General features: G+C 43.9%; 1 protein-coding gene and 1 long non-coding RNA gene across 8 annotated transcripts in view; one reads left to right on the forward strand and one right to left on the reverse strand.

Moving 5' to 3' along the window:
• The window catches only part of camsap1a (calmodulin regulated spectrin-associated protein 1a), a 46,873-nt gene extending 24,553 nt beyond the window's left edge, over positions 1-22,320 (forward strand). For 4 of the 6 annotated variants that reach the window (XM_079660653.1, XM_079660654.1, XM_079660652.1 and 1 more), the window contains 14 exons: positions 804-945; positions 8,512-8,651; positions 8,730-8,826; positions 9,473-9,599; positions 10,754-10,839; positions 11,680-11,761; positions 12,490-14,794; positions 16,663-16,799; positions 17,298-17,506; positions 17,687-17,749; positions 19,472-19,559; positions 19,646-19,767; positions 20,210-20,328; positions 20,434-22,320. In XM_079660653.1, coding sequence (XP_079516779.1) covers positions 804-945; positions 8,512-8,651; positions 8,730-8,826; positions 9,473-9,599; positions 10,754-10,839; positions 11,680-11,761; positions 12,490-14,794; positions 16,663-16,799; positions 17,298-17,506; positions 17,687-17,749; positions 19,472-19,559; positions 19,646-19,767; positions 20,210-20,328; positions 20,434-20,724 — 4,008 coding nt within the window. In that variant the 3' untranslated portion in view covers positions 20,725-22,320. The remainder of the gene's footprint in view (positions 1-803; positions 946-8,511; positions 8,652-8,729; positions 8,827-9,472; positions 9,600-10,753; positions 10,840-11,679; positions 11,762-12,489; positions 14,795-16,662; positions 16,800-17,297; positions 17,507-17,686; positions 17,750-19,471; positions 19,560-19,645; positions 19,768-20,209; positions 20,329-20,433) is intronic. The other 2 variants (XM_079660657.1, XM_079660656.1) reach the window with 1 other exon arrangement.
• LOC307025782 lies at positions 179-27,338 on the reverse strand. Of its 2 annotated transcripts, XR_013804264.1 has the most exons (4): positions 27,167-27,338; positions 25,821-25,942; positions 24,757-24,858; positions 179-950 (listed from the first exon to the last, which is right to left on the reverse strand). It is a non-coding gene; the product is annotated as an uncharacterized lncRNA (long non-coding RNA). The 2 variants fall into 2 exon arrangements; XR_013804265.1 differs by lacking the exon at positions 179-950 and having other exon boundaries at positions 24,086-24,858; positions 27,167-27,334.
• Between the last annotated feature and the right edge of the window lie 330 nt (positions 27,339-27,668).

Genomic DNA, 27,668 nt, shown 5'->3' on the forward strand with positions numbered 1-27,668 from the left:
TTTTATTTTGTTAACCATGTGTTGCTCAACGATAAATTCTCATTCTGAAATCTGGCATTACATCCACATTGTAAAATAAATCTAAATATTTAGCCACAACAATTGAAGATTTTTGAGATGTTTCCACTTTTGTCTTCTGTCAACATGTTACGGGACAATTTAAATAGACTGGATCAAATTCAAACCAGAATCAGAAATCCTTTATTTGTCCCGCACAAACAGCATTACAGCAAAGGTGAATCAAAAGGCAAAAGGCAAGTTAAAGCAAGCAAACGCTAATAAAAATAAAGACAATTAAGTACTGTACACATACATAGCAGCTTTTTAAAAAGGTAGGTGAAATAAAAAGCTATTGAGATTGTATATAATGTATTTGTTGCACATACCAATGATAACAGCTGACTGTAGTAGCAGCCAGAATAACAACAGTAGCATGTAAAAAAAGTAGCAGGAAAAGTTACATTAAAACATTTTATTTCACTTAAGGTTCCTTCTATAATGTTGAATGAATTTGAAAGTTTAAACAATAATCTGAGCCTGTTGACGTTGCGACATCACAGCCCCTCCAGAAGCTCCCAGCTTCAGCACTCCCGCTCGATACTGGACCAATTTCATAAATTGTCCTCCCCATTGCTCACTTAGACTGAAAGACATGGGAAATTATGGTTAAAATAAATACCAAAGAGACCCTTTAAAGGGAGCCAGTGGATGATTTGTGATGGATGTTGTGTTGGTGTGTGAGCATGTGAGTCCTGATTAGATGTATATGTGCACCTGGATAAAAATGCTCTCGTCTGGTGCAGGTGCGTTACCGTAGAGACCACCTGTCGGGGCGGACCCTGCAGCACTTCCCCCTGCTGGACGACCTGCTGAAGGACGTGAGTGACGGCACGGCGCTGCTGTCCGTCGTCCACTTCTACTGCCCTGAGCTCCTCAGGCTGGAAGGTGACCTGTGGAGATATGAGATATGAGACAATGAGCAAAAAACTGCTTTCTGCTCATTCTGTCTTTTTTGGTAGCTTTTCTTGGTTGTTTTGTTTCCCTCTAAAGATGCATCTCTTTGGAAGCTTTATATATGAGATATTAGATAAGATATACTTTATCTCAATTTTGAAATACAAAAAGAACGTTTGCATCTCTTTGTCATTATTCGGTTGCTTTTTGGCTGTTGTTTTTTCTTTTTAGGTGGTTTGTGTCTCTTTGTGTTGTCTTTTTGTCTTGATTTCAGACCTTTTTCGTCTATATGGTAGTTTTCATTCACTAATAATATGAATACACTTTATTTATATAGCACCTTTCTTGCAAGATGCAGCCCAAGTGCTTTACAGATACATAAATCTGTAAAAAATAAAAAATGAGGAACATAATTAAAAACAAGTTATAAACAAACAGCAAGAGTTAGATGACAGAACCATAAAACATGAACAAGTGATACAAGTAAAAAATAACCCCAATTTTGGGGCCATAAAAACAGAAAGCAGCCTCCCCAGATTTCTTGTTTAATACTTTCAGTATTTCTTATGTAAGGTCTTGTACATTTTTAAAAGCACTTTAAAATAAATTCTCCACAGGGGAAATGTGATCCCTTTTTTTGTGTTTGTTAAAATCCTGGCCACAGCATTCTGAATTAATAGCAATTTATTTAAAGATTTTTCCGGGACACCAGTAAAAAGAAAGTTCCAGTAGTTCAAGCGACTTTTATTAAAAGCATGTAAATCCATTTCAGCAGCATTCTGAGTTCAAAATCATCCTGGCAATGTTCCTTAAGGGGAAAAATGAAGTTTTTGCAACCTTATTTTTGCAAAATGACTCCCAGGTTGGAAACTTGTGTTTTAATATATTTGGACATGCTGGAAAACACTGACTCTACTCTCTGCCGTTCTACAATCTAATCTGTGCAAGTGACTGTAGAACAGATACCACTTACATGTCTAAAGCTAGATCCAGGAGAATGTAAGCCTAGCTTTAAGACAGGAAGCCTATAGGTTACTTACGTAACCCCAGTTCTCATTCATAACACTCCGTTCGATGTCTCACTATGGGATGCGCCTCAACGCATATGCACCAGAAGCATCAATCTCATTACGCCAATCCTGATTGGCTGGTGATCTTGACGCCAACGTCAGGGAATCCACCAACCCTATAAGTAGCTTGCGCCACGACGCAGGCGTCATTCAAAATAAGCACCTCTTCTCGCTTCGCCTCAGCAAGAAGGGCCGTCAGGTGAGACATCTCACTTCATGTTACTCTGAGAACTGGGGTTACGTAAGTAACCTATAGTTCTCATTCATAACACTCCGTTCGATGTCTCACTATGGGATATTGAGACTCCCGCATTGCCAGACATGCTTATCTCGAAAATCACCAACACAAAAACAGAACTTAACAGGTAGAACCCTGTCCCAATACGGGGCCCAGCACTGCGCGGGCCACACTTGGAGCAGAAACATCCAGCCTGTAAAAGCGGACAAAAGTGAGCGGCGAGGACCAGCTCGCTGCTGCACAAATGTCTTGAATGGAAACACCCTTGAACAAAGCCCAGGATGTAGCCAATCCACGAGTAGAATGAGCGCGCAGGCCCGTTGGTGCCTGCAAACCCTGACTCGTATAAGCCAGAGCAATCGTCTCCACAATCCAGTGGGAGAGCCGTTGCCTGGTAACGGGCTTGCCCTTATGAGGGTTAGCCCAAGATACAAAGAGTTGGTCATTGCACCGAAACTCTTTCGACCTGTCCATATAAGTGCGCAAAGCACGAACCGGGCAAAGCAAATTCGGCCGCTGTTCCCCAGAGGAACCTAGCGGTGAAGGAAATGCCTCAAGGTCAATGGGAGTGCATGAGCCAACCACCTTAGGCACAAAGGCCGGGTTGGGCTTCAGCAATACTCTCGTTTGCCCCGGGGCAAACTGAGTACACGAAGGATGTACAGAGAGCGCGTGAATATCACTGACTCGTTTGGCAGATGCCAGAGCCAGTAACAACACTGTCTTCAGTGACAAGTGCTTCATGTCAGCGTCTTCCAGGGGTTCAAATGGAGCTCGAGCGAGCCCATCTAAAAACACCGTCAAGTCCCACAGGGGCACCAATGACCTGGAAACGGGGAGGAGCCGGCGAGCCCCTTTCATAAAACGGCAGACCAAGGGATGTTGACTAGCCTTCTTTCCCCCAAAGCCCACATGGCATGCGGCAATAGCAGCCAGGTACACTTTGATCGTGGAGAAAGCTCTGTGTTTATCAATCAGATCCTGTAGAAATGATAGAATCACACCGACAGGGCATTGAAAAGAGATGTGTTTCTTTTGAAGACACCACTCCTCAAACACCCTCCACTTACAGTCATAGAGAGACCTGGTGGAGGAAGCCCTTGCACTCTGAATAGTGTTTATCACTTTCTGAGGGAGCCCCACTGTACTCAGGTTATACCACTCACGGGCCAGGCCCATAGCGCCAGGTGCTCTGGGTGTGGGTGAAAAATCATTCCCCCCGCCTGAGATAGTATGTCCCTGTGTAGCGGGAGCTGCCACGGCTGTCCGCACAGCAGCTGATATATCTCCGCCAGCCAGTACATTGCAGGCCAGTGTGGAGCTATCAGGATCAGTGTGTGGCGTTGTTCTCTCACTCTGGCCAGAGTTGGAGGAATTAGAGCCAGGGGTGGGAACGCGTATAGAAGGACCGGGGGCCAAACGTGCGCGAGCGCGTCCACGCCTAACGGTGCATTTAGATCGCGCATTGAAAAGAACAGCTGACATTGAGCATTTTCTTTTGATGCGAACAGATCTACCGCGGCCCGGCCGTAACGCACCCACAGCTGACTCACAATCGTTGGATGTAGAGTCCAGTCTGCGTACAGTGGTGCACCTCTGGACAGCAGATCTGCCCCGAGGTTCATCACTCCCGGTACGTGTGTCGCTCTCAGAGAGAGGAGACGTCCGCAGCTCCATAAGATCAGTTTGCGTGCCAGCCTGTGTAACTGTAGAGAACGCAAACCCCCTTGGCGGTTTATATACGATATCGTGGTCGTGTTGTCTGTCCTCACGAGGACATGATGTCCCCTGAGAGAAGGCAGAAAGCGTCTTAGGGTGAGAAACACCGCTAAGAGCTCCAGATAATTTATGTGTGACCGTTGGAGGTCTCTGCTCCAGAGACCCCTCACAGGTCGACCTTCGTATATGCCCCCCCAGCCCGTCAGACATGCGTCCGTGGTGACCACCTTCCGCGATAAGACAGCACCCATAGGCACGCCTCGCACCAGGAAAGTCGGGTGCAGCCAGTGGCGTAGCGCCGTTACGCAGTGCACAGTGACCATCACTCTCCGCGCGCCATGACGCGTGGGGTTTAGTCTGAGGGCAGCTACCCAGCGCTGAAATTCCCTCATGTGTAAGCGGCCCAGACGTACTACTAGGATGGCTGACGCCATGAGCCCCAGTAACCGCAGACACGATCTGAAGAGAACATATTTGCGTGGCTGGAAACGAGCGAGGCAAGCCCTGAAGGCTCTCACTCTCTCCGCTGACAGGCGGGCTGTGAAGGGCACCGAGCTCAGGCGTAAGCCCAGGAAGAGCACCGACTGGGCTGGGGACAACATGCTCTTTTCTGTGTTTATTACAAAACCCAGGTCGAGCAGGTGTTTCATGAGGATATTCGTCTGCATAATAGCTTCCTGCTCCGACTGTGCCAGAAGGAGCCAGTCGTCTAAATAGGTTGCCAGGCGAATCCCCTGTTGTCTTAACGGGGCTATCGCTGCCTCCGTACATCGCACAAACACCCGTGGGCTGAGAGACAGACCGAAGGGAAGCACTCTGTACTCGTAACAGACACCCTGAAAAGCGAACCTCAGATATTTCCTGTGTGGATAATATACTGGGATGTGAAAATACGCGTCTTTCAGGTCGATTGATGTGAACCAATCATCCTGACGCACGAGACGCAGTAGGGATGTGTGAGTGAGCATCCGGAATTTGTATTTTCTGAGATACCCGTTCAGAGCCCTTAAATCTAGGATGGGGCGAATTCCATTCCCTCCCCGTTTGGGAACGAGGAAATATTTGGAATAGAAGCCGCTCTGACTCCGTTTGGAGGGTACGATGGATATGGCTTTCTTTTCTAGTAGCGAGAGAATCTCCTGCTCTAGAATGTGAGCCGACGCTCCCCGGGCATGTGATTGCACAATGCCCGAGAAGCGAGGGGGGGTGACAGCGAATTGGAGTCTGTAGCCCCGTGATATCGTTTTGAAAACCCAAGCAGAGCATGTGAGCATTTTCCACCTTTCGCTCCTCAGAGCGAGCGGGGATGTCACCATATCTCTGTTGTCTGCACCCTGTGACCGCATTGGTTGTGTTATGGCGCCCTCTAGTGTCTGAACACGGTGGCGCTCTAGGGTGACAACCTCGGTTGACACTGCGCATGCGCGCGGTGATGGTGCGTTCACAGACCCGGCCACCGTCCGCATTCCGAGAGAGGCGTTCATAGCCACTCTCAGAAGCGGGGCAGTCGCCTGACTGTTTATTGACATTATTATTTGTCTTTTTAATATTTTCGACTGTGCCCTTGGCTTTAAGCCTGGAAGCAACAGTGGCAAACATTTTATTTTTAGACCCTTGTGTGTGTTTGTGTGACTTGAACGACTGGCAGGAACTGTTGCCAGTGCTGTGAAGTCTGCTTCCCTCATGGCGCGAACTGGAGGATGACGTGCAGTCATCACCCGAGGCGGCGGGAAGGCGGGAGTGTGGTTGTCCCCCGGAAACACATGGGTGCTGGATACGTGTGGAACACGATCCAGGGCTGAAAGAGAACAGGAAACCTCCAGCCCTTTCCCCGAGGGGGGGAGGGAAGGCTGTCAGGCTGCCCTCTTCTTCTTCCTCGCCTGGTGACTGAAAGTCTGGGTCGGCGGCGCCTGTGTGGCTGCTGCCGGGACCGGGGACTTTCTTGGCCAATTCGTCCGCGCCTCGCGTCTCGGTGGGAGACCGGGGGCGGGCTGTGGCTTCTGCCATCTCGGGACCTTGAACAGGGCCGAGTGCGGGGTAGCCTGGGAGAAGGTCCGTCGCAGGACCGTTGGGGGCGGTGGCTGGGCTTTCCGAGGGAGGCAAAGCTGGAGAGCTTCATCCTCCTTCTTCTTGGCCTCACACCGTTGTTGCATGGAGGCAAGAGCTGAGCCGAATATGCCCTCAGGGACGATTGGCATGTCCAACACGTCCTCCTTTTCCCGGTCGGGGAGGTTTGTCAGGTTCAGCCATCTGGCTCTCTCCTGCACCACCATCATCCCTAGCGATTTTCCTGTGGCCTGTACTGCACAGCGCTGCACGCGGAGGCAAATATCCGTGATCGCCATGATCTCCTCCCACACGGCCGGTTCAGGCTTCACCGTCATGTCCGCGCACAGCTCCGCTTGGTACGCGGTTAGCATGGAGGAGACATTTAGCGCCCTGGCGGACAAAGCAGCCGCTTTGTAGGCCCGTTCAGTCATTGCGGACTGGAACCGGTCCGCCTTTGTCGGCAGTGTGGGGTTCCTGCTCGGGGCCGCCGACACCCGCGGTTGGAGGTGGGCTGCCACAAGCGGCTCCATAGGAGGCATGCGGAGTAACCCGAGCTTCTCCATGCCCTCACAGTCCAGAGAGGAGGCTCCCTGGATTGGGGCCTTGCTGCTGAAGGGGCGGTCTCTCCAGGAGACCGACACCTCGTCCAGCAGCTCCGGAAATACGGGGAGAAGTTGCCTGGTCAGCCTTGCGGCTTGGGGCAAGTTCTTTCCCTCGTATCTAGACCTGGAGGGCTCTCTGGCCGCTTCAGGCCAGGGGATGTCCAGCTTAGATGCAGCGCGTTGACACACGGCCTGCAGGTCCATGCTGAGGCGGGGGAGCGGTGGCTCGTCCTCGCCCGGGGAGGCAGACATGGCCCCAGGCTTGGCAGCCTGGGCAGACGAGACGAAGATGTCATCTTCGCCTTCGTCTGAGTCGGAAAGAAGAAACTCCGGGGCGTATTCTTCTTCCTCCTCCTCATAGTCCAGCTCCAGGACATCCTCCGCGGGTGAGGCCATGGTGAGGTCCAGTTGGGAGCCCCAGCTTGACACAGCACGGGGCCCCCTTCCCGCGGCTGTCGCCGCCACCGAGTCCCAGCTTGACACAGCGCGGGACCCGGCACCCGTGGCGGTCGCCACCATGCCCTGCTCGCCGGCCGGCGAGTTTACAGGCATGGGGAGGTCTCGGACCGGCATGCTAGCTTGGCGCGCTAGCCGCCGGCGGCGGCTTTTGGCGGTAAAACGGGAACAATGCCCGCACGCGCCGGGGGTGTCGATAGCCTCCTGGGCATGTTGCAGCCCGAGGCAAGACGAGCAGACCTGGTGTGAGTCAGTACTCGATATCTTTAGCCCGCAGCCGCAGAGCCGAGCCTCCGACACTCCGTCTCCTCTGGTGTGAGGGAGGGAAGAGTCCATCTTAGCTAGCCTTGGTGCGGCGTAGAAAGGACAAACGAGCAACAGGCGTGTTACCGTTTGCGGGAAAAAATCCAAAAACCTTACCGTTATCCGTTGGAAAAAAACGGCAGGGTAGATTCTGATATTAACTGGAGTGTTAATAAAGTAAATTCCCGTGCGAAGCAAAAGTAGCTGGCGAGCGCCCGTCGACCGAAGGTTAGCTTCGTATATCAGTCTGTGGACCGTTAAGCTAGCTAGCTACTGATCTTTCTCGAGATGTGCTCCGAAGCGAGAAGAGGTGTTTGAATGACGCCTGCGTCGTGGCGCAAGCTACTTATAGGGTTGGTGGATTCCCTGACGTTGGCGTCAAGATCACCAGCCAATCAGGATTGGCGTAATGAGATTGATGCTTCTGGTGCATATGCGTTGAGGCGCATCCCATAGTGAGACATCGAACGGAGTGTTATGAATGAGAACTGGGTTACTCAAAGTCTTAAAGTGGACCTATCATGCTATTTTTAGGCAATAACATAGGTCTCAGATATATACAAATATATAAAAGAACATGTCTATGAAGTGTTTTGCTCAAAATACCAAACCGATTGCCCATTCTAGCCATGCCTCATATCCCTCAATTTCACTTCCTGTTTCAAAAGTGCTGATTATAGGTATAAAGCTTTAAAAAAAAAAAAGGAGGGGGCTGAGCTCATGCGGGACATAGTGCCGTGGGTCCACATTTCCGATATTACATCATATCGGACGCAAATCTGGATTAGCTCCGTTGTAAAAGAGGGACACATCTTTATGTATAAAAGACATCAAAAAGTGCATTTTGCATGATTGGTCCCTTTTAAGTTAACAGCCGATTGGCACCTTTAAAATTAACTTATTAACACACTTTGAGTACATTTATTGTAGTTCTTCTGAGATAAAGTTAGTTTTTTTCCTATTTAGCATACACATATGAGTGCTCTTAGTCTTATCTTATCAAACATTTTTTAAGCATCTCACTTAAGAAATAGGTTTTAAAAAGTCTTGATATAGCATTTAACTTTAACATGATATCGTTTGAGCCTGGGATTATGTACCATTGTTGTCCTGTGTGCAGATATCTGTCTGAAGGAGGTCCCCTCCATAGCAGATAGTGTGTACAACATCCAGCTGCTGCAGGAGTTCTCTAACGAGTACCTGAACAGGTGCTTCTATCTGAAGCCTGAGGACATGCTGTATTCTCCACCCGTGCTAAAGGTGAGCTCAAAGAAAATTAACAACAAATAAAAGCAGGTTTCTTTCATTTCTTCCTAATGGGATCTCTGTGCGTTGCAGAACAACGTGATGGTCTTCATCGCTGAGCTCTTCTGGTGGTTTGAGAGTGTGAAACCAGACTTTGTTCAGCCTAGGGACCTTCATGAGTTCAGAGACGGTATAACACACACTCTACTTCCATATACCGGTTTCTTATTCATCAAACTGCTACTGGCTCTTTTAACACTAGAACTGCCAGGGGTCGCTGTATACATAAAACCTCCAACGGGCAAAATGTACCCGCTATTAGAATGCATTGATTTTCAAGGTACAATGTTCTTTTATTTATCATACTTGAACACAGGGTTAACAGTGAGTTTTGATCGCACAGTGATGAAACTTATACCAGTATATTCTGTGGATAGATAGCATGAAGTATAAAATATCGCTAAAAGCGTCTCACTCTCTATCTATCTATCTCTCTATCTATAAGGAACCGCAGTAAACAACCACTCACAATCACTGCCTTTTCTATAAGGTAAATATTACCCGCTGGCGCTGATGGGTATATAAATGGCAATTCTTGTTGGCCATTTTTTTCAATCTGACTTCATATTGACAATTTTTAACAACAGAGGGTGCTACATAACACACTTTCAGGAAAAGTCACGGACTGGGAGACTCCAATATTTTATTGTAAAAAAAGTTACATACAATCAAGAAACAGCTGCGGGTAAAATGTACCCATTGGCGGTTCTAGTGTTAAAGATTGCATCGTATGTTATAGGTATTTTTCTAACGGTTCCCGTGCTATTATTTTCCAGTGCGATTGCTCCTGCAGCCCAAGAGTTCAAGATCTAATATTCCCATCTCTAACGTCACCAAACGTAGTTTCCTGACAACATCGAACTCTGCTGACATGTTGACCACGTCCCTGAGCCCCGACCTCAGGTAACACCCAAAGGCAGTTTTTTCACGTGATATAAAACACACATAATTTAAGGAGTTAGGCGTCCCGTATATTTTAACGTTATCAATCTCATGGTTATAATTTAAAACATACGATAGAACACAGTACCTATCATGCAAAAGGCACTTTTTGATGTCTTGTATACATAAATATGTGTCCCCGGTGTGTCAGGGAACTCACGCAGCATCAGAAAATAAAACCCTCGCTCCTATCCTCCGTACACAAATCTCTAAAAACGGGGCTACAACGGAGCTGATTCAGATTTGCGTCCGATATGACGTAATATCAGAAATGTAGGCTGGCTTTACGCCCACGGCCCAATCAGAAACGTTGCCATCAGAAACAATGCCCGACTGTTTGGGACGTAATATGGTCAGTGTTTACATTAGCATCGCTAACACTCAGAGCTAACCTGTACTGGAGACCATGTGTGTGAAGAGGCAGGAAATAAAAAGGAACTCACCTTGTGGTATAACCGGCAAGAGAGAAAGCCTTTGAGCTCCATACTGTTTCAGAAATAATCCTTGATAATCCATGATATGGCCTTTCATCACGGCAGTATTTAGTTTAGACAGTAGCCGCCGGGTCCGGCATGAGCTCAGCCCCCTCCTCCTTTTTTTTTAAAGCTTTATACCCAAAATCAGCACTTTTGAAACAGGAAGTGAAATAGAGGGATATGAGGCATGGCTAGAATGGGTGATCTGTTTGGTATTTTGAGCAAAACAATTCATAGACATGTTTTTTATATATCTGAGACCTATGCTATTTCCTAAAAATAGCATGATAGGTCCACTTTAAAGGATTTAATGCATACTTCACATCTTAATAGGGTAAAAGTCACAGCCTTGAACAATCTTTGCTTGTGATGTACATTAAAATCCGTAAAAAAAGTTATTTTATTTTTCTTACTCTAAGACAAAAACATTTTGGCCAAATAAAGAGTATATTAGCACAGATCACGCATCTGCCCTTAAAGTACATAGTAGCATATTTCCTAATATTTGTGTTATTATATAAATCAGACTACCATTAGCTTTGGATACACACCATCAGAGTTTTGTCTTTTTCTTGATACTGAAATGTTTTTTAGAAGCAACATTAATAAACCCCAACCCTCTCTTTATTTCCATTCCAGCACTAAACCAACGTCCCTAAGCCCGTCTCACTGTCTCCTGCCCCTGAGACAGAGACAACAGAAGGTGGCTGACGAGAGCTCTTCAGGTAATTAATTACATATTTATTTACCGCCTCTAGTCACAAAGGAACTTCTTCAAACAGAGAAAAGGGAGCGGGAAGATAGAGGGCAGGAAGAGTGTTCTTTTATCCTTCCTTATTTGAATGTCCTTATCTAACAAACAAAAAACAAGGGGTTTGATGAGTAGTTAATTAAACCATTTCATTGAATCAACAATAAAAAGAGTTGTAACATGCCAAACCAGTACATTTATTTGTAATCTACAATGGTGTATTAGGTCTATTGTAGGTTTTAAAAAAAAGAAAAAAAACATCCAAGAAAGGGGCTAAAATTCAGAAAAGTCCTCAATTTACCCAATTAAAGTCGTAATTCTTCTATAAGAAAATCTTGGGTATTGAGATAGAAATGTGTGAGTAAAGACACACGCATTAATGATCAACCTCATAGCACTGAAGATTTTCTCATACAATCTCAACAAATATAATTTTTTGGTCCTAAACCTGACACTTTAATCTCAGAGAATATAAACATTTTATTTTGAAATATATGACTGTTATCTCAGAGAATATCCACTTTTTTCTTTTACATTTACAACTGTTATTCAAGAGAATATCGCAGTATTTTTTCTGTAAAATTTCAAATTAAACTAAAAGAAAAACAAAGGGTTCTTTTTCTAAATAATAATCCCCTGCCTGTGCTCTCTAATACTCTTTTTGAAGAAAAAAAAATGTTTACCTACAATGGCCCTAATACACATCATATATATCAGATTGTCCCAGGTGTAGATTATCAAACTTTGTCCACAATTAATGTTACATGTTTTTGGAGTTTTTGTTTGTAATCTGCATCATCTTGTCTTTGAACAGTGCTGAGAAACAGGTCCAACTCTCTGACACCGGACGGGCAGAACCAGGGCTCCATCCTGGCCTGGCCCGACAGGAGGGGGAGGTGAGGGGTGTCATTACAACGTTTTACAAATACTTATTTCAATTTATAGCAGGTACAGATATAACAGCAAATTGTTTCATGCTTCATGTTTCTGTAGTATATTTCTATTTCTGTTGCTTGGTGAAATTGTAAAATGCCTATTTGAAAAATAATTGTCCACAGTAGAGGTAATCATCAATGGTCGCAACACTGTTCATGGTAGTCACAATCAGCCCACTGAGAGTACAAATATGGCCACTTTCTGGTTAAAACTGCCATTTTTGATCCTGAAAATGTCGGAAATGTATTCAGCATCCTCAATAACCCCCAAAACTAAAACAACATTGTAAAAATTGGACTTGTCACTTATAAACTGTTGTTTACATGTGTTATATTGCCATTCATTTGAATTAATGCAACTTATGCTAATTGTGCAAATTGCCCAACAAAAGCAAGTGAGCATCCGGCAGTTTCTATGTGCTGGGGACCCTACTATACATGTATATATCATAAAACTTTGGGCTACCCAACATTTCCGGGTTCACAATGCTGGCAGCACTGTAATGTAAATGTATTTTCTACTGTGAATATATATATATATATATGCGGTTAATGTTAATTTGTATTTGTTATATATTTGTATCTTATTCTATCTTTTAAATATTTGTAACTTCATTTTCCACAATTTGGGATGATCTCTATCTATCTTCATGAAATCTCACATTATTCACACTATGCTCTCCCTGCAGGCATCTCTCCGTGCAGGCTCCCTACGCCCTGCACTACCCTCTGGAGGAAGACGCTGACAGCATCAGCCTCGCCCGCTCCATCAGCAAAGACAGCCTTGCCTCTAACATCCTGAGCACCCCCAAACACATGCTGGGCCCCCAACACAGACTCAGCGGCCAAAGCCTGCTCAGCCACATGCGCATAGAGGACGAAGAGGAGGAAATAGAAGAGGGAGAGCTGGTTGCTGTCACCCACCCTTCTGCATTGTCTCGCCGTCGCCTTGGGAGTGACATGGAGCAGGACGAGCTGGAGATCCCAAGTGCAGCGTCCACCTCCAGGGTTTTGAATACTCGTTGTTCTCCCTTTACACCCGAGCGCCCGACAGACAGTTACTATCTGGAGCCTTTGATGCCTACCACCCCTAAGCCAGCCAAAGAGAAGAGCATCAGCCTGAATAAAGAGGAGGAGAGCGGGGAGAGTCGCTTCAGAGCTGCTAGGAAAGAAGCAAGCAGCATTCCACAGAGGAAAACCTCAACGCCTGAGTCCAACAGAGGCATCTTCACACCCATACAGCTGGCAGAGTCAGGGAGAATCAGGCCACCCACAGAGGGGTCTGCAGTCACCCCTCAGTCTGAGAAGAAACTCTCCCCAGGCTTTTTCCTACATATGTCAGGAGAGCCAGACCCCCACTGCCCTATCCCCTCTGCGCTCGATGTCAGAGACGACTCAGACTCTGACATCGCAGACCTGGAGGAAGACGAGGAGGACGAGGATCTGACTAAAGAGGTGGTGAAGAGAGCACAGGGGATTTACTTGCAGGAGGGAGAGGTGTGTAAGTTTAGGGAGTTAGAGTGTGAGTCGGCCAAGCTGAGAGAGGACTCGAAGGTGAGCGAGCGGGACGATAAGGAGGGGGGCAGCGGGCGCTCCAGCCCCTGCCTCAGCACCGCGTCCTGGGCCAGCAGCGCGTCAGGCAGTGCCAGCGTCAAGATGACCAGCTTCGCCGAGAGGAAGCTCCTCAAACTGGGGCTCCGCGAGGAATTCTCGAGCCCCAGCAGCTCTCAGAAGACCACACCGGACGGGTCTGAGGTCACGCCTTGCCCCCCCTGGCAACTGAGGAGCGACTACACCTCCGGCTGGCTCGCCAAGGAGCCCAGATCTTTGCTGGGAAAGAACCTGGCGTTGAGTCCCTCCGTAGTGCCTTCAGAGCTGCTGCAGCTTCACATGCAGCTGGAGGAGCAGAGGCGAGCCATCGAGCACCAGAAGAAGAAGATGGAGACGCTGTCGGCACAGCAACGGCTGAAGCTCGGGAAGGCTGCGTTCTTGAACATTGTTAAGAAGGGAGGAGAGAAGAGCGACACACTTCCTCTGCCCCTAAAACAATCCTCAGAAACAGCTGACAGGGGTAAAATGAAACCCCTGTTGTGTAAGGACGACTCCTGTCTTGATGCTCTGAAGGCGAGGGAAACGAAGGGAGGACAGATGAGAAAGAACCGGTTGAACACCCTGTCCCAGGATAACGTGGCAGAACCGGACCTGAATGAGTGCTCCCACTCCATAGACCTCCTCAACGACGCCATCAGCTCCATCCAGCAGCAGATGATGCAGCTGTCTCTGCAGCAGAACCTGCTGATGAAGCGCGTGGTTTCACCTGCAGAAAAACCAATGAATCGTGCAGTTTCTCCTCCAGAGCCGCTGAGGAAACACGCCTCCTCGCCTGCAGAACAGGAAGAATCGAGCACTAGCACAACCCCCATCACGACCCCCACCACGACACAATCCACGCCCTCTGCCTCGGACCCCAGGTCTTTTGCAGTTCACTTCGTAGAGATCAGTGGCAGCAGCTCCACTCCGTCCCGCCGGCCGCCTAAACTCAGCTCAAGCCAGCGCAACAAAGCTTCGGAGCAAAAACAAAACAGAGAGAACAGCAAGGCGGCTTCTGTCAAGCCTATTACTCAGCCCCCGGGAGGCAGAGAAGATTCAGGGAGACTCCAGGAGAAGAGTGTTGAGGAGAAACCCAGGCCGGAGAGAAGCATCCGGAGAAACAAAACCTTCAGAGTGGGCGATGACCCTGAGCCGCGCAGCAGCGAGGAGGACAATAACTGCTTCTTTGACTGTTCCTCAGCGTTTCCCTCACCAGAACTAGAGAACAAAGTCACCAACTCAGGGAAAGAGGCAGCAGATAGGGAGGAGGCCGCCAGGGTCAAAGGTCAGCTGATGGAGGTGGACCTATCTGAGCTTAAGGATCGGCTGGAGGACGTCAGTGCAGACGTCACAGAGTGCACTGCAGAGGGAGAGCAGAAGAATACGCTCGGTTACTTCTTCAAGGTAATATTGGGTTTCTGGATTATACTAGACATTTTTCTTTACAATGGTTGTGTGTTAAATATGTACAAAAGTGGTGGGGCATAACACACGTAGATGTTTATAAGCTTCTGCAGTGAGGTGCAGTGAGGTTCATGGCTGGTGAGGCACAGGCACTGACTCTTCAGGTTTACAAATATTATATTTTGACCTAAATCAAAATATTCTATTATTTTCAAAAGCTTCGATTAATTTTAAACAGAAAATGTAAATGTATCATTTACATATTGAATTGTTCTCTCTGTAAGATCCCTTTCTCAATAAAATTGTGGTCTTACCTTGACTTGAAGATGAAGTCCATGCTATCCTTCTGGACAAAAATCTCTATTACTTTTTTGTAAAAGTCCTCCTTATCTTCTTGTAGTTTCAAAAGTCGAATCATAAATCTAATCGATAGATTTATATTTAAAATTATAAAAGTAGGGTAGACATGTGGATATTATCCGGGTGAACAAAACGTGAATTTATCTAACAGGTACGTTTCCCACAGATCTTATTTTTGAGCTATTTTCTAAATCCTATGGAGAAATCTCATCTCTTTTTTTGTGGAGGGAACCCATGCGCAGCTTACTTCCGGGTTTTAGGACGCGTCACTGCACCTCTCTCGTCTCCTCTTCACACACCACACTTTTCGCGGCACACGTATTTACAGCCAATCAGCTCTGAATTATGTGAGATGACGTGTGATGGGGATCGCAGCTCAGTGCCCCTATGGTCATTATTTTTTTGCCACACACATTAAGGCCCATTCCCAAACCGCCCCCTACACCCTACCCCTCCGTTCGCGCGTTCACGCGGAGGGTCCGCCATATCTATATATCATATCATAGGGCTGTTCCAAACCAACGAGTGTGGAGCGGTGTGGAGGGGGAGTGGGCTATCAAGCCCTCAAACAGCGAGTCTGCAGCGGTGCTGACTTGAGACCGGTCTCTACCTGACCGGAGTCACGCTGTGTGTGTCCGTCAGGAAACACGCTGTTTACAAGTAGTTCCAGCAAACATCCACTGATAAACTGCGATGTTAACAACCTCATGATAGCCTCATATGTTTTAACTTAGGATCATACCTGTGTTTAGTCTAGAAAAGGTAAATGTGTGCATTTTATTATAAAGTTGTGTATATTTACAGACTGTCTCAAAAACTAAGAAGCTTATAAACATCAGGTTTAAAACTAAAAGAGCTTTACAAAAAAGTAACACAATTAAAGATGTTTGGAGTTTTATTTGAGTTATTAATTAAAAAATGTTGTCAAAGAGATGCTGATTTGAAACCGTTGTTACATACAGTTACGGCATTTCCTGTTTCTGCCGGAGAGAGGGGAGGCCGTCCCAAAGCTTGCTGCTGTATTTACTCCCTCCATCTGACAGGAGGGAGCCTCGTTGAGCTGCGAGTGTGGCTACAGACGGAGTTCACTCCGTCACAGAGGGATAGGGCCGAGGGAGTGGTTTGGGATTGGGCCTAAGTAGGAAAATGCTCTGAGTGCGCAGTGTAGTTTTTATAGTCACCGTTGATCGGGTTTTATCCCACATGGCTCTGAACAGCTCAATAGGCACACACTGTACTGTCGACACTAATTAGAAGAACACAGACTAAAACAGCAATGTACAGACGAATCAGATGATTAAACTTGATCTTAAAATATATTTTATATATTTATTATTTTGCATTTCTTTGCATTTTTTTGTAATCATTATTTGTAATACTTTCTGCTGACACTAGGTGGTGCTGTGCACCTGCTCCTAATTACCAGTCGCCACTGATCATAATACATCTTAAATACTTCGGGATATTAAGTGAGCAGTAATAATAATAAGCATTCTTCCGTCCTGCAGGATGAGGAGAAAGCAGAGGATGAACTGGAGAAACGCCGCGCTGCCTTCCTTCTCAAACGGCAGCGTAAAGCTGAAGAGGCGAGGCTACGCAAACAGCATCAGGAAGTGGAGAGCGAGCTGAAACGGGATGAGACCAGGTAGGTGTTAGTTAAACACACTCACTCAATCAAAGGTTAAAGGTTCCCTCTTTAGCCATGTTTTTGTGTCGAAATGATTCATGGGGACAATAATGTTTTGGAATTGGTCCAGTATGGAGACAACACAAATGTCAACCATTGAAAGTGCTCGTTTTTGACACTGACTAACGCAGATTGTTAATATAAGAGACTGACAACATTTTGGAAAGGAGAAATACAATTTTTTTCTTAATATTGTTTTCTTGTTATGGAGAGAAGTCTCGTACATGGTGACTTTTTGAGGAAAGACAACAGTGGAAATGTCATATTTAGAGAATGGAATGCCGGAAAGAGTTTGTTGTGTTGGAGTAAAGTGAGCAGAGCTGAATATTCCACTGTTTTTGACAATGTTGATGAGGCCTACCCCGCTCTCTTACATTGAAAATGTAGGAGTCTGCGGTCATGGGGGCAGGGGTAAACTTTATCTTCCAATTAAATCCTACCTGACCTAACCTCCAGGCGTAAGGCAGAAGAGGACCGTATTCGCAAGGAGGAGGAGAAGGCCAGGCGAGAGATCATTAAGCAGGAGTACCTGCAGAGGAAGCAGCAGGTGCTGATGGAGGAGCAGGGTCTGGTGAAGCCCCGCCCACGGATGAAGTCCCGGAGGAGCAGACCCAGATCCCTGCACCGAGAGGAGGCCAGCAGCCTCTCCAAAGGATGCGCCACAAGTAAGAAGACCTTTCCTAAAGCGGTTACTTTCTGTCTGCTCAATGTTGTCTTTTTGTTGTCTGTTGTCAGCTCATAGCGGTGTTCATCTTCATTCTGAATGTGCTCATGATTGTTCAACAGTTCACATGTGTACATCTGCCATCTGCCATCCTCTGAGTGTGTACATGTGTGTTGTGCAGGACATTCTCTGAAGACGTCCTTGTTGATCAAAGCCCAGCGCTCAGCAGCAGGCTGCAGGGGAGGTGAACCTCTTCACTGCTCTGCATGACCAGATTTATATTTACACACACAGCCTCTGTCTGCCAGCTCTTAGAGTCCTATTGTGAACCCGGAATGAGGACCCCAATGTTTTATGTTAGAAATGTATTGTACGGTTCCCAAGCACATAGACACTGCCAGATGCTAACTTGCATAGGCAATTTGCAACATTTGCATAAATTGGTTAATTGTAATTGTTCATTAGCAATAATTAGCATTATGTGGACAATAGTGACAAAATGGCTTGGCATATTTGGGCAGTTTTTCAGTGGTTCTTGGGGTTATTGAGGATGCTGAATCCATTTCTGACATTTTCAGGATCGAAAATGGCAGTTTTAACCAGAAAATGCCAATATTTGTACTCTCTGTGGACTGATTTTGATACATTTTGGGTCGATTTGGAAGATTTAGGGGACTGGATAATTTGGATTGGACCGGTGGCCTATTTATTTGAAAGAACGTTCTGGTTAAAACTGAAATTTTTTTATCCTGAAAATACCAGAAATGGACTCCAAATCGGGGATATAATGCAGTTCATTTTAATTTAAATTAATACAACTTATGCTAATTTTGCAAATTTTGCAAATTGCCCAACATATGCAAGCTAGCATCCAGCAGTTTATATGTACTGGGGACCCTACTATGCATTGCTAACATTGCACTTGGTGTACTTAAAGGTCCCATGTCATGGCCATTTCCACTGATCATAATTCCATTGATGAATAGATTTATATTGTGCAATTTTCCAAACTCAAATTGGTTTCTCATACAGCATCTCTGTAAACTACGTGTATTCACTGAATTTCACTCTCTGCCTTTAACGGCTGATTATAGCTCCAATAGCTCCAGCCCCCACCCTCCCTGTGAGCACAGTGTGCTCTGATTGGTCGGTACGTTGTGAATCGCGCTGAGCTCCGTGGAGGTGTGGTTTCCTTGTTTAACGATACACAGCGAAACACATCCAAACTCATCCTGAGCACACACAAAGTCACAGCCGAAATAAAAACAATAAGTGTGGCTTGATATTGAGAAAGAAAAAGTTTGATAAACGCTGTGAGAATTTCGCCGCGATCTCAACTGTATGTTATCAGCCTGCAGCCAGGGAGGAGAAATCAGCAGAGCTGCCTGCACTGAGTGTGTGCGTGAGGAAGTCCGTGGATTGGTCAATTTGGACCAATCAGCGGGGGCTTAACGTAACGGCTCCGTGGAAGTAACGTAACGGCTCCACGGATTGGTCCATTTGGTTCCGGGTAACGCATGACATCATGCGGTACCCGGAAGAATCAATGGACAGTGACGTATCTCCAACGAGGCGTTTTGGGGAGGTATTTTCTGTGTTAGAGTTTTACTCGCTACAGGGTGTACTTTGAGGGTTTTGACTCTGCAGACCGTTTACATGCATAAAAACCTTCATAACACACAAGGGGACGGGTAATAACCGGAAAAGCATCACATGGGACCTTTAACATTTCCAGGTCCACTATGCTGGCAACTAGACTACATTTAAAATAATTTGTTACAAACCCAAAATAAGTTATACTCATCCATTAATCTTTTTAGAAATGACTTAGTATGATCGATTTATGATTTTTTGCCTTGCCTGTCATGCAGCTACTACCATTGTTTGACTCATGGTTTATTAACTTTTAGTGCTTCATTTTGTTCAGTAATGTAACCAACATGTAATCCTTCTGTCTCATTTTCAGCTGATCTGAGCTGCAGTCATCGAGGGTCGATGCTTTCTCTGGCGACGGAGGCCGACAGCGTTATCTCCGGAGGGGCGGAGTCACAGAGGTGAGACTTCCTGTCTTGTGTTTTAGATCAGAGGATATGATCTATTCCCATCTTGTTTTTTGACTGACCATCACGTGTGTTTTCAGGGCTGGATCTGTGTGCTCCATGGAGTCGTTCCCCTTGCTGAGCAGAGCGTCCAGCAGGAACATGGAGCGGGACTGGGAGAACGGCTCCATTGCCTCTTCAATCACTTCTATGGAGTACAATGGTGAGCAGAAATCAGCTTTGCCTGCTAAATTCTCTCAAAACTAAACTGCATTTTTCAAATACATAAACCCTATTGTTATTGTTAGGGTTAGGGTTGCAGTATACACGCATGGTTAGCGCTGTATATTGAATTTAACAAATTAAAAATGCAAACATTTCTTTAAACGTGGATAAAAAGTATTTCTGATATTGTCACTTTCTGTAGAGAAATAGTTTAAACTTTTATGAACTGGCTTATTTACTTTTTTGCGAGAGTTAGATAAGATAATCGAGAACACATAGCCAGAAGTTTCTTAATTATCTCTAATTATTCCAAATTGAAAATGCTATGGAATACGCTCTTAGTGTGCTTATGTTCCCAAAACGATTTCATTACACATTAGATTAGACTCTTTAGGGATTATGCATTTACCTTAATTATCTATTTTTTATATTTGTGAAAGGTCCTAAACTCTTCAAGGAGCCGAGTTCTAAGTCCAACAAGCCAATCATCAGCAACGCCATTGCTCACTGCTGCCTGGCTGGAAAAGTCAATGAGAGCCAGAAGAATGTTATCCTGGAGGTCAGTGTTATCACTTAAGAACTTTTTGAAACATCTATGTTGTTGCTCTCACACTTATTTTCTCATATTTACTAACTATTCTTTTGTCAATGTCTCTGATCACAGGAGCTGGAAAAGTGTGAGTCCAATCACCTGATCATCCTCTTCCGTGACGGCGGGTGCCAGTACCGAGGCATTTACTCATTCTCTCCGGAAACAGAAGAGATCCTGAAGTTCACCGGCACCGGGCCCCGCTCCATCGGCCGGAAGATGATCGACAAACTGTACAAATACAGCTCGGACCGCAAGCAGTTCAACGTCATCCCCGCCAAGTCAGTGTCGGCCACCGTGGACGCGCTCACCATCCACAACCACCTGTGGCAGGTCAAGAGACCGGGCAGCGCACGCAGGAAGTGACACACACCACTCTTGTTTTAGTTTCTATCTAACTAACGTTGGGCAGGACCCAATAATCTCTGAGTTGATTGACATGTGATCATGTGACAGGTCTTTAGACAGTTAAATCAGACTGTGGCAGCGTGAGAAAAAGAACCGCTGCCAACTGAATGTTTTCTTTTCGTCTCGTTTATTCTGCATGTGACACTTTTAATTTGTCCTACATTATTAGGCAGTATTAACGGCGGATTGATTATAATGTAGCAGTAAGGAGGAGATGGACCTTAAAGTTGAATACTAATGGATCTACTTAAAGCACCTACTACTGTACGATACCAAGTGCAACTATAACTTCAGCTTGGCAAAAAAATACCCTACTGCTGTGATTATTCCTGGAAACTATTATTCATCAGTCACTCCGACTGGTCAGTGCTTTTACGAAGAAGGAACTAACTTTTTTTATGTAAGTATGGAGTGGATGTTAGTGAGTGATCATGTCCAGTATTGTTTTATATTTAGTGTGTTTGGGAAGTGTGTGTATTTGTGTTTGAGCTAAATGCTCTGAATGTGTTCTCTTAAATTATGCTTTAATACTGCAATGGAACTATGGAGCAAAGCAACAACATTTTATTTATTTTTAGTTTCAAAGCTGCTGTTACAGAAATGGAAGGGAAATGATGTTTATACAGAAGGGGAAATTGTACTTGTATTACAAACACGAGTCCTTTTCAGACGGTGCATTATACTTTTCTGCAGTAGCCATGAGATGCAAGTGAGTTTTTCTAAATAGTTTTTTTTTCTGTGTTTATACAGAACACATGAAAGAGCTTTGTTAGGACGATCTTTCTCAGTTCCTTTTTTTATATCTGAAAACAGATGAACATTTTTGGGACCACAAGAGACCGAAGTGTATCACAACTCTATGTTTATGTATGTAAGAGCAAAAGCATTCATGTTAATATTTTAGTTTAAAATCTTCCCAGATTATTATTACAAGAACAGACACTTCATTTTGACAACAAAAAGGAAATCCCCCGTATTTTTACAGATAACAAAAAAAAGACATTTAGAAAAAATGTTCAGAAAACCTTTTTTTAGGCAAGGCAAGTTTATTTAACTAGCCAAACTTTTTTTCCTCCACCTCTTTTACAGATATCTTTTAAAGAAAGAAATGTTCACCTGTTCTTGAGTCATAAACACAGGAGAGAAAAACAATTTAGAATCATAAAATGTTTTCCCATTTGCTTCACAGGGCTTCCATACTCTCAGTAATGCATTATATTATATTAACTTCATTCTTACATTCCTCCTCCCGTACGACGTAGCCTCTGGCGCTCAACACGAGTAACTTCCCTCTAATGACTGACTGTCAGCGGCTGGTGTTATGTGGGGGGGAACTGCACAATACTTGATATTTGTTTGCTGCATTTTGTACACGTTTGAGTAGTATTTCTTTGTATGTTACGTACAAGTTATGTTTACTAAAAAGCAGGCACTATTTTGAGGTTTATTCTGTTACAGGCTTTCAGAGATGTAATGAGTCTTATTTTAATTGTCTTACACTGTATGTTTTATTTATTTTGAAGAGATATAATAAAAATGTTACTAGCTATGTTTTCTGATGAAGTGTGTGTGCTTGCTTGAGTCTGTGTGCATTATTATGTACATACAGTAGGTGCAATTGTTCCTTAAAGCTTTCTTACTTTGTCTACCTGCCTTCCTGCTTCACTCTCCTCTTTCATTTCCATTCTGTCTCTATTTCTTTACTGCTGCTTTATTCCTACTTTCTCTTTTTGGCATGGTGGAGGAAAAGTAGTCTGTATAAAACGTTTGTATGCCTGTTTAAATCCCTAAACACTAGGGATGCACCGAATATTCGGCCGCCGAAAATTATCGGCCGAAAATGGTTAAAAAGGCCCTTTCGGCTTTCGGGTTCTAGCACCGAAAAGATATCACCGAATGTCAGAGAACAGGGTTACGTTGGTAAGCTAAAGTGTTGTTGTGATGACGTAATCAAAACGCGGCGACAAGCACGGCGCGCGACCATGCTCGCGGCTGGCTGACAGCCAACATGTCTGCCGCTTGGAGATATTTAAAAATATCAGAGAAAGAGGCGCGGATTGCGATTTGTAAAACGTGTTCAGCTGACATTTCTCGAGGGGGTGTAACTGCAAAGACTTTCACCACTTCGGGATTACTCCACCACTTGAAATCAAAACACCCGGACAAATATGCGGAGTAAGATCAAATCACAAGCACTGACAGCGAGAGACTGTTCAGCGCTGCCACTCATGTGCTTGATGAGAAGAGGAACAGACTTATGGCTGATAAAGCAGAGAAGCTACTGTTCATTAAAAATAACTTCCCACTTTTCCTTAATAAGTAGACAAGGCTGGCTTATCATAAGCTTATCTATTTCTACATGTCTACTCTATACCCACTTTCCTGAACAATTTTCATTGTGAGTTATAATTCACCATCTCAGGTTATCATTAGGGGGAAATGACAGCAGCAGTGTTCAATATATTGTACTTTCGGTATCGAAATGATACAATGTTGTTTACATTGCTCATGAGGACAGACCTATGGGACAGACCACCTTATTTGCAGATTCTTGAAATTGTAATTTAATTTGTAATTGATTGTGGATTTTGTATCCAGTTTTCACTTTATGTATCTTTATACAATGTTTACTACTTTGCTTATGAGGACAGACAGCCTTATTTACAGATTCTTGAAATTCAATTGTAATTTCATTTGTAAATAGTTACATTCATGTGGATTTATCCAGTTTGCACATTTGTATGCATGCACTTATAGGTGCATTTGTTGTTGTTGAAGGCCTGGCTGTTACAGTCTTTATTTACACTATTTTGTTGTGGGCCTACTGGCCTAGATGTTTATGCAGTTTTAAAGCACCTTGGCTTTGTTCTGAATGCACTTTGTTGTAGTTATCCTACAGAGAAAAGAAAATGCACTTGACTTGGAATTAATGTACTGTATGCATTCAAAAGTGCTGAATAAATGTTTTATGGACCCATCATAGTGATTGTTATTTAAGTTAAGTTTTGCCATAATCATTTATTTTTCCATAATCAGGCAGCTGAACAACATTGGTAAAAAATGTATACATTATATATATATATATATTTTTTTTTTTTTATTAATTTTTTTTTTTATTAATCATTTTCGGCCTTTCGGCATTCGGTTTTCGGCCAACTGTTTCCTATTTTCGGTATCGGTTTCGGCCAAGAATTTCCCATTCGGTGCACCCCTACTAAACACCATTGTCACACTCATATTTTTTCAAGAAAAAGCACAACTCTAACTTGGGTTCTCAGACCAAAGTCAGATTCAAGGACTCAATTCCCTCAAATTCAAGGACCTAATACAGCATAGTTTAGGACACAGTTACAACAGAAGCTTTCATACAACAGTTGATTTCTCTAACACAACACAGCAAAACAATACACTGCAGCAGAGAAAAATATGTATTCACAATTTCAGTAACTCCAATTGATATCCTTGCAAATAAAATATATCTAAATCAAAGCCCTTTTTAAGGTCTATTTTCAAAAATGTTTAAGGCCTTGGTTAGTTAACCTTACATTCACAAATGTTTTAGGATTTCAAGGACTTTTGCGATTCATGGGAAATATCACTCCTAAAGTGACACATTTACAAGTTACATGTACTGTACTGTTTAACGTGAAAGCCGCTCTCTGCAAGATGTCATGCTAATAACAAGAACAATTGCAAGGAAGTAATTAAATATACAGTATCTCCCAAAATGTTGACATCTTTCTTTAAAGCAGCAGTATTAGACATGGTGAGATATTTAGTCTTAAACATTCAAAGGTAACTAACACTATTAAGAAAAAGTAATGAAATAAATATGTCTATATGTATTGTGTTGCTGAGATATCTACTGAAATGAGCATGTTGAACAGCTAGCCTCGGCCCGTCTTCTCTTGTAAGACCACTTTTTCCTCTAAGGGCGATAATGAGTCACCGTTTGTTGATCTGACCTCAGTCCAACTCGAGATGTCTTACTTAGAGGAAGTCCAGCTGCCCTGAGCAGTGGCGGAGCCAGGATATTTTCAGTGGGGTGGCCAGGATGGAACCAGTGATCATTCTGGGGTGGCATTGAAATCACTATTATATGAACATAAAAATACAAACAAGGGATTATTTAAGGCACCTACAACACACCTCTACATTATTTGGGATTAAGTGGTGGAATAGATCAAATCATATTCAGTATATGTAACTATTTTTTTCATATTCCCGCAGGCAAAGTATCAACGAAGCTTACATAATACAAATTTAGTGCAATATACCGGCTGTTTAGCTTATGGTGATCAGCAGCCCTATGAGCTCATTCTCTCAGTGTATCATCAGGAATACAGACACACACACACATCATTTAAATAACAGTTTTTAAATTCAATTATTGGTTAAGAATAAACATATTAAAGTAAATAACAATAAACTATAGCCCTTAACCCTGAAGGCCCCCGGTTGTAATCTTACAACATTACTTTAAGCTATCCAAAAAAGTCAGTAAAAGTTTTTTTTTTAAAAGACTACATTTACATAGTCAAAAGGTCCTTTTGTTCAGCCTCACAATGCTATTGGGTAGTAAATGTATTTATAGGTCCTGCCCTCTGGAGCATACATATAAGACTAACATTCCTGACAATATATCTCAATAGTCATCTTTTCTGGTGTAAATGCCTTTTTAATAATAACATTTTTGAATGGAACATTCTCAACACGAATGCATCAATCCAAATAAATATAACTTAAATATGTGGGAAAATATTGTGTTTGAAATGTATAATTGAAATGAGATGTTAGCTTTTTGTTTTGATATATATATATATAGCCTATATATATTGTATTCCAGTCTCCCTTCAGATATGTTAAGTGGCATGTAATTCAACACAATGCTGCTCACCTCCTTCAAAGTGAAATTAAAAACCTCTGCATTTTCTTTATAGATATTAACATTACTTAATGTCAGCTTCGTAAAAAGAAAAACATAAAAAATATTATTTACAATGGACTACGCTTAGCTAACAGACTAATTTCCACCACTCATGGACCACACTCACCTTTTCTCTTGAAATACTGGGTGACATACTGTCTTCCTTTAGTCCCTCTTTCTTTTCTTTCTCTCCTTTCTTTTCTTTTTGAAAGCCTGACTTTGTGAGTCATTGAGACATGGTGTTGTACCCTTAAAAAGGGAAATAGTGAGTGAGAGAAGTGAAGACATACAATCACACTAGTGATGGGATTTATGGCTCTTTGAAGGGAGCCGGATCTTATGGCTCCGTTCCTTTCAAAGAGCCGTTCAAAAGAGCCGTTCAAAAGAGACGTTTTTTTGGCGGGGTTACTTGGTTTGTCTGTGAAATAATCACCAGGATAATGATTGACTGTATTGCCAGACCTAATGTCAATAATCTGCTTTGTAAACACGACACAAGGTGGCGCCATATCCATGTCATTCATGTCCGTGAATGTACTACTTTGAATTTACCCTCCGTATGTAAAGTTGCCTTGCCTTGAATGAAATTCACGCAACTCTTAATATAGATACTGTGTTTTTAAGTGGCGATGGAGATCATTTGTTGGCCCTGCTTTAAAGGATATTTTTGCCTTTACAAATGGTGCGCTTTTTTGGTTGAAGTGCATCAAAATGCTGCTGCGTTTTCGCGTTTGGCTCATTTTCCATCCGAAAAACACGTCGTCTACCTGTCCTGTAGCCTACCACTTGTTATGACTTCTCTCTCTCGCGTATTCCTTTAAGACCCACCCCATCTCACTCCTCCTGCTGAAACCTACTAATCAGAGTAGGGGCGGGTCTTCAAAGAATACGTTTGGGGAACAAAATCAAGCTTTTTAACAGGCGAGTGGATTTTGGCAGGCAGTGAGTGCGGACTAACAATTGAACAATAACAAGAACGGCTCTCACCAAGTACGACTCGGTTCCCCTCGTTCATACCAAAGAGCCGTTCAAAAGAATCGGCTCGTTCGCGACCGACACATCACTAAATCACACAGCTCCCGCCTTCACTCGTCTGAATCGAGCCATCTTTAAAATGAAGCTTGTACATTTACAATGAATACACTCAAATTTCAGGACCAATAATTATGACTAAATTCTCCTTTATCTTTAGCTCTTTAACAGTGGTAAAAAACATATGTATGGACATGTGAATGCAACAGTGCCTAGCTTAGCTGCTAATAACATGACAAACGGTCAGATTCAGCGGCACCACAAGGTATACAGCAGCTAGCTTCAATGACCACAAAGTTAGCCAGTTCGCAAGAACCTTCAAACAATACAACAAAGTGCAAAATACACACTTTCCTCTCACAACGAACCACGGTGATGTAATACAGATGACATATATAACATGGGTTGATAGATGTATAGTGCTTTGTATACTGTAATTACCTTAAAAAGGGAAATAGTGAGTGAGAGAAGTGAAGACATACAATCACGCAGCTCCCGCCTTCGCTCGTCTGAATCGAGTGAGGAAGAGCGCAGTGATCCCTCCCACTGGAACCCCAAGGCATTACCAACAGATTAACGCACAATCAGCCCATACAGTAGGATACATCTATCTCTCAGAATAGACTAGTTTTGTCTGTCGCAATGGCACACACGTAAGTACTAGCATCCCTGACATGCTCACATGCTCTCACTCTCTGCTAGAAAGTGCCGTTAGGACGTGGAGGCGGGACCAAACCATTACATGTAAATAGAGGGGGGTGTACAGAGGCTTTGGATAATTAACTTTTGGAAGAAAATAAGTCAAATGAATTGTAAGTTTAGTGAGTACATTATCAATATAACGTTATATTAATGTTAATTATTGATGAATGATGAAAAGGTTACTTAAACATTTTTTTCTGAATGTTCTAAAATTGTTTGGGCCCCCGTGGTGAGGGTGTTT

The sequence above is a fragment of the Notothenia rossii genome (assembly GCF_949606895.1).
Source record: "Notothenia rossii genome assembly, chromosome: 11".
Classification (NCBI taxonomy): Eukaryota; Metazoa; Chordata; class Actinopteri; order Perciformes; family Nototheniidae; genus Notothenia; species Notothenia rossii.